This window comes from Aptenodytes forsteri, unplaced genomic scaffold (assembly GCF_000699145.1).
Source record: "Aptenodytes forsteri isolate BGI_AS27 unplaced genomic scaffold, ASM69914v1 Scaffold23, whole genome shotgun sequence".
NCBI classification, from domain to species: Eukaryota; Metazoa; Chordata; class Aves; order Sphenisciformes; family Spheniscidae; genus Aptenodytes; species Aptenodytes forsteri.
In genome coordinates this window covers 2,838,025-2,847,958 of record NW_008796043.1, presented here as the reverse complement: position 1 = coordinate 2,847,958, position 9,934 = coordinate 2,838,025, and the positions used below count along the sequence as shown (strand labels likewise).

Here is a 9,934-nt window from a genome sequence, read left to right as displayed (position 1 = left end):
TCCTATGAGGAAAGGTTGAGAGAGCTGGGGTTGTTCAGCCTGGAGAAGAGAAGGCTTTGAGGAGACCTTATGGCAGCCTTTCAATACTTCAAGGGGGGAAACTTTTTTGCAGGGCCTGTAGCGATCGGACAAGGGGTAATGTACTATTATATACTAAACATACTAAAAGAGGGTAGATTGAGACTAGATCTAAGGAAGACATTTTTTACGCTGAGGGTGGTGAAACACTGGAACAGGTTGCCCAGAGAGGTGGTGGATGCCCCATCCCTGGAAACATTCAAGGTCGGGTTGGACGGGGCTCTGAGCAACCTGATCTAGTTGAAGATGTCCCTGCTCATTGCAGGGGGGTTGTACTAGATGACCTTTAGAGGTCCCTTCCAACCCGAACTATTCTATGATTCTATGACTCTTTGTGGACCTGGGTCCAAATTCACAAATTTCTCAGTCTTCAGCGAGCATCACAAAGTAATGGGGAGCATTACCCTTAGAACGGTGAAATCCTTGATTGAACAGAACTGGCAAAGTAGCCTGCAGAAGAAATGGAGTGTGCGTGCTAATTCTTAATAAGGTAGGTCTGAATGTTCGTTGTTCATCATGATCACAAGTTTTCTCTTTTCCAGGTGGTGTTCACTGCTAATGATTCCGGTCACCGCCACTATACCATTGCTGCTCTCCTCAGTCCTTTCTCTTATTCAACCACTGCTGTTGTCAGTGATCCCCAGGAATAAACATGTACTGTCATTACACAAATACCCTCCTCTGCTAGAACTGTCGTAGGCTTTTAGGAGGAAGGTTTTTCCTCCTGCTAATGCATAACTTTTTGCTACATTAGTTTTTTTTTCCATTTTGTAACCTGGCAAACTTCAGACAAGTCAATAAAACGTTACTTCTTTAAAACAGTTTTGATTCTGTTGGTGAAATTTTATTGTGTTCTAAGGTATCATGATTTGTGTTCAAGTGCAAAGGACATCCGGAAGCCATGCATGGGATATGGAAGCAAATTAACACTTGATTTGGGTCTGTTATCTTCCTCCACTACCTTAAAAAAGTCCCACTATCAACTAGGTCACAGGGTAAATAGGAGAAATACTGAATACCTAGCAGCAGAACAAACAGTGCAGAAAGACTGTTGAAATATATATATCCAGAGAGCTGAAAGAGTTAAAATGTGTGTACCTTTACTTAAAACTTCAGGCAAACCTCAACACTTTGTCCTTTCAAGAGGAAAGTTTGCGGCTCAATCTAGAAAGTTCTGAAGCAATTTCAATTAGCACCCTTTTTAACAACTTTGATCTTTAACCCAGTTGGCTACTGTATTCAGGTGCATTCCAATTAAATCTCTAATAAGTCAAATCTCTAGCCATTTTTAAAAAGAGTCCTAAAATAGAAGCATCATCTTAGCAGTCTCCTCATATTTTTAGAAACAGTAAAAGGTAAGCTGTAGAGTGACTGTGATTCAAATAATGTTGTTGATAAACTGACCAAAGAGTTTGAGGGCTTTAGCAGTGATTTCTGTAGACTGATGGCCTATTGTATTTAAAATATCCTGATGCAGAGGAATTGTTGTTTAACAGGATTACAGAAACTACAGAGATTGTTACTGAAATCATGCCATTCAGAAACCATCAGCACCCGTCTGCTACTGACCTTGGAGTTTATCTCTACACCCAGAGCCTGCTGGGATGACTGCATACCAAGTGAATTCACAAGTTAAAAAAGCTTGCCTTTAACATTTCACTATTTGGTTACTTTTTTCCCTGATTTCTGGACACTACCACAGTTACACAACTCTTGTAAGCAGTGCAAATAGTTCCAAAACAGCACCCATCTTAAAGCATGCAGATTTCATGGGATCTTACTATTCCTAGAGCTTGAAAACCAGTAGGCTTGGTTTGCAGTGGGCTACGCCCAGCCCTCAAAATAGGGGATAAGTATGTTCATACAGTCGTGGTGTAGTCATAAAAAAAAACCAAACCAAAAAACTGCTCTGCATGTAGTCATCCCCCCGAGGACAGGATAAACCGAGTAAGAGAGCGTATGTGCATGCGTTTAAGTGAAGATCAGAAAGACAAAGTTTAATTTCAAGAAGTAACAGTTCCCTAAAATGAAGCACAGACTTCTGGTGGGGGCTGACTTGCAGTTGTACAGGGAAAGTCCTGAACTTGTATTGAATCTAAGGCACAAGTAAAGTGACAGGACTTAAAACACTGTTTAACTGTGCTCCAGAAATGGGTATGTAGGTATCTATTTATCAGGCTGGAAACCAAAAGTAACATATTTTTCCTTCAGGGGAATTCATAAGATAACTAGATAGCCCACACATTATCCATTTACCTTTTATCACAGGTGGGGGCGAGGCCACCACAGAGAGAAATCTCATAATAGATAAACGTGTGTGAGTCAATTAAGCCAAGCTATAACCACAGAGAAATTCTCACTGAAACTGAAATTGCCGAGTGGACAAGAAATTTGTATTTCTCTCAACTATATGAGATGCATACAGCACTATTCCTCAACAAGAAGAGAAAAATAAAACAGAATAGACATTGTTTCCAAGAAAATAGATCACTGCAGTTGAGCTAGGCAATATTCACAATATTTCCACAGAAATGATAGAAGAGACTTATTTTTGCAGACAAGGTTCATGTTTGTATGAGTTACTTATTTTCTCATTGTTTACTAAGTAAATAGTATGAATCAGCATGTTGAAAGTCATATGGGTTTTCTGATAAGTAGCCTCAGTTTAGAGGCCTTGATATAAAAATCACAGATCCCACCAATTTCTACTTGCTGACACTGAGACTTCCTAGTGGTAGGCAAAATGGCTTTTCATTCTGTATTTCTTGTTTTCTTAGCTGGCCTGGCATTATTCTCCGAAGTTGCACCACCGGTAAGTGTCTCAGGATCGAGGTCCTTCACACTGATGTAGTCCCAGCTTTTTTTTCCCTTTTTTTTTTTTTTTAATACTTTAATTAGTGTAAGTAAAAAATAGAATATTCCTTTTTATTGCAATTATTCTGATTTTATGGTATGTATTGACTGTAGTCCTCTCCTACTGCTCTTCTTCTGGTCCTTCTTTCTCCTTCTCTAGTGATTAGTGAGAGGGCTTTATGGTTAGAGAAACAGCACTTGTCATTAGACTCAGCGACTATGTGAAAAACAATGTAAGAGAAAAAAGGAAAAAAAAATCATATTCACTACACAAAAGCCTTGGGCCTGTTGGAAAGTAACTAATAGCCCTTATAACACAATGAACAAGCTCCTGTCGTGGGGGATTTCATTTCCTGTTGTGAGATCCATGCTGGAGAAATGCCTTCTGTAGTCCTCTGCCTTACCGCTCTATTCACTGCAGCTCTATCCCATGCAAGCAGGAAGGGATCTCAACACTCATTGATGCGAGCAAAGAACAGAGCCAAAGCCAGGATCCCACTTCCAGAGGCCTCATTTATTCCAGCAAAGCAAGCTAGAGACACAGACGCTTCAGCCTGAAATTCTCCTAGAACAGACTCTCTCTCCCCCCCCCCTACTCATTCTTCCTCTCAAGCTCTGATCTTTGGGAAAATGAATACCTGACCAACCTTTGTGAGGAAGCAGACTTTCCTTGAGCTCCTTGAGGGTGTAAAAGCCAGGAAAATAGGTGGTGGCACTAGAGCCCCCATTGCCAATGCCTCAAAAGAAACACTAGTGAGGAGCCTGTGCATTCCAGAAAGGGAGCCTGAGGAGTCAGGGCATACAGGCGGTACAGATACACGCTGATACATTGGTCTGATATAGGGCAGGGTTCCTGGCTGATGGGAGAGCAGGTCGTCACAGACTGTAAGCACGGATGTAAGAGAGGGTTCTTAGTTTTTAACATATACATCGTGATTCATTTTGCAATGATTAAATGGAGATCAATGATTGCTATTTTGAGATCATCCCTGATTAGCACCTTCCACAAAGCTCTATTTTCTCGCTTTTCATATACAGAATTAGGTAATGGGAGGTCAAAGCCCTGATTCAACTCTACCTTTGAAGAGGTAAAACATCAGGGCATAACCACTGCTTTGTGATGAACATGCTGCGAGTGAAACTACAGCCATCCCATCTTTGAAGGAAGGTTTTCCTCTCCTATCCCTGCATAGCTGCCAGGGGCTGACAAATCTGATCCAACATGGTGCTAAGAAAGAGTCTGTATGTGATGCTTATCAAGTTTGCAGCAGAATTAACATAACTCTATGGCAACAAGACCTCAGAGGCTCTCAAATCCAAAAAGCTGTGCTCGAATTGCCACTCCAAAATACAGAGGAAGAGTTGCCAGGTTTTTAAACATTCCTACTACATTTGATGACTTAATTATTTCCCGTTGAGGTCACAATTTAGTTACAACTTCATGCTGGAGATGATGTATAGCTAAGCCATGACAAGGAACGTGTTCTCACACACAGCCACAGTGCCTCCTCAGAGCACATGGCTCTCCTCCCGACAGCTCCTGACACCTTCCTCCTCGGCTCCACCATATCCAGCCCGCAGAAAGCTTCAGGCTACATTTCTGCAGTACACAGTGATCTTGTGGAGGAAAATGTGGTATATTCTGTAGATCTGAAGAGTAAGATTTCTTACAGCTTTATTATGCACCATCCCTTATCTTTCTTACAACGTAAAAATTCTCTCTTCCTACCTGAAGGACTCTGCTGACTCCAAGCGTCCTCTTTTTATAAAAATTCTGGATTCAGTCTGAGGAAGTCCAGCTCCAAATGTTCTGGTTAAGTTATATAAAGAAGCTGCAGATGGATCCTGAGAACTATTAAATTCAAAGTAAGTCATACCAAAATAATGAGTGAAAAAAGGGAAAGGCAATGGGAAGAGGCCAAATAGTTGAAAAAACAGTTTCACATTCTCTAACATACGTTGTCTTTTTTGCTCAGAGGAAAGATAACATACTGTTGAATGACTTTGCTGCAGACTGTCTTTTAACTGTACTACAGTTTCCACTACCAAATAGTTTTATAATGCTTCATAATTACTGTGAGCACAAGGAAGTATTTTAAACTATCCTTTAATTCAATCATCGCTTCTCTTCAATTTCACTACAAAGGATTGTATTACTTTTTAGTACCCACCAATGAACTGCTGCATTGTTACCAGAAGAATCAGGCAGACTCTTTTAGCTTGTTTGAACTAAGGCTTTGGTTGAGAATCCTACCGTTATTGGCTGTTTTCCTCTTTCTAAATGGATTTTCATTTCATACAACACCACAGCTTTAAAAAGAAAACACGGAACTGTTTTGAACATATACCACATGATAACTGATAGCCGCCTTTGCTTCAAGAAAAAGGAATCAGCCAAAAGGAGAAAATTTGGGGATGAAGTTTTCTTACCTCCTCCCCCACAGAGAAGCAATTACATCTAATATAAGAAAAAGAATCTCCCAGATATTTAAATGCTGCCACGTCTTTTAAAAAAATTGTAGAATTTCAAATGTAGATTACTTTTTTTTTTAAATTGCCCTCAATTTTAGTATATATTAACACTTTAAAAACTCAAAAGCAGTTTTTACTTAAAGTACAATCTGAAATGAAATTGAAAAAATTCTTAGGGGATACACAGAATGAACATTCTTTCTCTGTTCAACAAGCAACATCCCACTTCCATGCTTTTCTCCCCGAGATATTTGCAAAGTCTCACCCTCTTTCCAGGTCTGTTAATAGCCTATTCAACCTAAAAAAGTGAGATAGGGCTCATAAGGGCTAAAGCTGGCATCGTGCAGGAATTTCAATAGTGGGATCCCAGACTCAGCTGCATTCATAGAAAGTCCGTGAGAAACTGTACATAGCGGCTCTTTGGTGTTGTAGAGCAGTGGGCTGGCAGAAGCAACAGTGCCCTCCGATGTGCCCTTGAAAATCATAGCTACAGTGAAGGCTACACATATTTGTACATGGGGGGGCAGGGGAAGAACAATCTATTCATGTTGTCCTACTTAAACTGCCTCCCACCCCTCAAGTGAGAAGATAGCTTCACACATTGGAACACACTGGAAATGTGTGTGATTTTCCATTAAGAGGGTGTTCAGTTTACTTATCGTCAAATCTGAGCTTAGAGGCTTTATACAAAGATACTCGGCTGAACAGCTGGATGTTGACTGAAGCCTTAAAAACATACTTAACGTTTGAAACAAAGACCAAAGTAACCTTAACATAAGGTATGCAAAAGTCATGATAATACTAAATCAACCTCTCCAGCCTTGTTAATTTGTAAATAATTGAATGTTAGCAAGAGATTCTGAAATAACTGATCTCAGTTAAAGATATGTTTTGTTTTAGCTGAGAAAGCTTATTAGAGAAATGAACAGTTATCTAACCATGATGAATCTATGACTGAAAAAAAAATAGAGACATTTGAGCAGATTAAAAAAATCTGATGACTACAGAGCATCTTGTAAGATGCAAATGGTGTTCTATGACTTCATAGTTATAAGCTATATTAAAGCACAAATCCTAAGTAATGCACTGGACAATGACATAAAAAACATTCAATTCTTTATTTTTCTCTGCATGCAATTTGAATAAAATGTTCAGAATAAGATTTGGCAGCTAGAACACAACACAGTGGTTTGTGACTACTAAAATCAGGCACTAGCAGCATTGTTATTTGCGGATAACCTACCTAATCAAAACCCTAGTATTATATAACTTATTTCACAGAAATAGGTTTCAACCAAGAGACATGTTTGAGAGACAGCATTCAATATTGATTCTGGAGCCCCAAACTGGTTGGTGTTCAAAGGTCTGGTTTCAAGCCAGTACTATGGCCTTGGATAGCACTGATAGCATCTTCAAATCAAACAAAACCATCTGTTTGTTGAGGATGGAAAACCAACTGATCAATACAGACAACAGGGAATTTCATAAGGCTACACTGTTGGCTGACCTACAGTAATTTCAAATAGCAGATCCCAAATTTCAGATAGCCAACTGTAAAAAATATTCATACTAATAAAACAACTCAATGTATTTAAGTAAGAAAGCTACGGAAAAATCAAGAGAGTTGACCCTACCTACTTGCACAGTAAGTGCATCATAGAGCTTCAACATTGCTTACAGCAGTGGTGAAGTTTTTCCTCTGAGTGGGTTCATTTAATTAACTCCAAGACTCTGCCAAGAGTCTATGAACAATAATGCCAGCTTTTGGCTCACCCCCAAACCATGCAGAGTAGTGACATGGCAGGCAGCCATCTGCTGTGGCGATCGTGGAAGTAGCAAATGCCAAGATAAGCTCTGAAGCATCCACAATACAGATGGACGTAAGCCATTCCAGATCAATAGAAGTATTCATCATATTACTTAAGCTACACAACATCACTCAAGTTCAATTGCTAAGAACTGCCTTTTTGTTGGGCTTTTAACCAAAATATAAAAGTGCATTCTTCTGCCACCACACAGACAAACCAATGACAACGGAGAGTTCCATGAGCTCACAACTAAAGAACAATTTGTAACAGGGATATACAAGATTGAGCTTGACACAGCCTCTTACTGGAAGAGACTGGGCTTGAATCCCTTCCATCACCATGCTGATGTGAGTATTCATTTTCTCCTGTACTTTAGTTGCAAAGAATAAAGATACTTTATATGTCTAGGTTTCAATTACTAATTGCACATGTTGAACTTTCTTTTCACTTTAAAATGTTTGCTTTAACACTTTAAATCCACAGCCTCAAAGCTTTGTAACAACATACCCATGAGAGAATCTGGTTACTAGCTTCCCCGTAACTCTCACTAAGCTCTTAGGTGCATTACTTACGAAGAGGTTTTCCATCCTTCTACCTCTACTTAAGCCTGTGATTCTTTCTCTGACTATTTCTAGACACCTGAGGGAGAACAGGTGGAGTACTCCGTTAAGTCTCCTGGGAAAAGGATTTTTCTGCCTTTTGGATCCCGTATTTGTACAGCTGCAGACAAATTTTAATATTTAGATTTTTAAAGATAATGGAAGTATGAACTGTGTTCTGAATGCTTGGATCCTCAGTTTACAGCAGAAAAAAGTGTAACAGGTCTTTTTAGTTTGCATGGGACAGATAAACTGGTTAGATGAAGGTGGTCCAAACCTGGTACCAACTGAGGCCAGCTCCAGGATTTGGGACTCCCTGGGGGCTGTCCCCTTCCCCTCCACAGCATCAGCCCTTTCACATGACCTTTCAGTAGCAGCAGCAGTCCTGTATTAGTTGTTTGCCGGACTGTGACAGATCAGTGAGCACCACCAGCTGTACGGTTTGCAACTGCTGCTCAGACAGCCCTTCCTCATCTCCTTGGAAAAAAGGTGGCAAACACCTGGGTTAAATGTTGTTTCTGCCTCCCTGAAATGGACGAGAAATGACATTCTTATTCTAGACAACAATGAAGGTCAATGCTGGATAGTCTTGCCTTCTGTGATAACTGAAATAAAAGAGGTAAGATGAAAGATTTACAGTATGCAAGTAAATTGATTATACATCAAGATAACATTTAAGTCTATATTCCAGACTAGAAATGAATTTAATCCAGAGTACAAGAGCCTCCTTTCTTAAAAATAAGCCTCCGTAGGGATCATGTTTTGCTGAGTTCTGGCTGTCTCATATGCATCTTTTTTATTAATGTTGAAAGGAGCACAAGCTATGCATCACAGAATGTTATTAAACTGTGCCTATTTTAAAAGTTGACACCCATCATCTCACAACACAAAATAATCTACTGCGCAGAGGGAGAAATCAAAGGACGGGACATGAGCTGATGGGGGAGATGTTAAAAGGTCTGTTGTAAATGATTCATACATAAGGTCATTATTACGTTGTGGCCAAAGGACTAATGCACTCCTCCTCCATCTACTAGATATGTAAGTAGGAGTAAAGAAACTCATTACTTCATATTTTGGCCTGATGATAGTTACTGTAGCACTATGTTTAATTCTGTTCCTCAAAGTTCAGGACTTCGTAAGAGCAACAGAAATATTCAAATACTTGAAAGAATGCCTTTTTTTTTTTTTAAGACAATCAATGGGGTTCAATGTCTATCTTCAATACGGATTTACTGGATAGTAATTGGATACATAATTTGGATAATAAATATATTTGATAAAATTTTAAATAATTTAAGTGACATGTATGCTTTTAACAAAGGATATTTAACCAGTGGAAAAACTGTGTGCGACAGGCAGTCGCTGATCACACTGATCAAATCACCAGAAGAGCAGATATTTCCCAAGTTTTGTGGGAGGTTAGATAAAATGATCACAACGGTTCCTTCTAGGCTCATATCTAGAGATCCCTCCTCATTTGTCTCCACATTTGTCTTGTATTTGTTTTTTCTTTCATCAGGTGGTGTTCACAGCTAATGATGCTGGTTATCGACATTACTCCATTGCTGTTTTCCTCAGTCCCTTTTCTTACTCAACTAAAGCAGTAGCTAGTGAGCCAGCGGAATAGAAGCTGACATTAAGCATGAAAATTTAGATGTGCAAATTAAAATTTCCATAAATGATAAGAACTTAGTTTCTGACTGCATCAATAGCTTTAGATTTCACAGGAAATCACTAACAGTAACAGTCAAGTTGTTTACTCACTTTGTTAACTTTAGGAAGAACGTGTATTGACTTTGTTTTCAAATACTCTTCTGAATTAAAGTATTCTGTATTTCTGTATTCTGTAAGTATATTGCTCTTCTGAATAAAAGTTTAGGGTTTGAAAAAACACGTTAAGCTTAGAAAAAATGCATTGAAACTCCGTTACTGGTATTCTGGGAATAAACCAAAGTCTTCCATGAAGTTAATAAACCACATTCCTTCTTGCAAAGGAAACGGACCAAACACATCTGAAAGGTGTCTCATGAAAAGTAAGCACACAGGAAATGCAATCCACCACCTACCATCATCTATACTTTATTACTGAAGCCCACAACAGATGAAGTCACATGGGACTAC

The 9,934-nt window shown here is 39.2% G+C and overlaps 2 protein-coding genes across 2 annotated transcripts in view; both read left to right on the top strand.

Moving 5' to 3' along the window:
* The window catches only part of LOC103904216 (transthyretin), an 8,908-nt gene extending 8,009 nt beyond the window's left edge, over positions 1–899 (top strand). Inside the window, exon 4 of the mRNA XM_019473756.1 lies at positions 621–899. Coding sequence (XP_019329301.1) covers positions 621–728 — 108 coding nt within the window. The 3' untranslated portion in view covers positions 729–899. The remainder of the gene's footprint in view (positions 1–620) is intronic.
* A 1,922-nt stretch (positions 900–2,821) lies between these two features.
* TTR (transthyretin) lies at positions 2,822–9,440 on the top strand. The gene is given in 4 exon segments (XM_019473742.1): positions 2,822–2,890; positions 4,667–4,797; positions 7,423–7,558; positions 9,333–9,440. Coding segments are annotated over 4 exon segments (444 nt in total).
* The last annotated feature ends 494 nt before the right edge of the window (positions 9,441–9,934 follow it).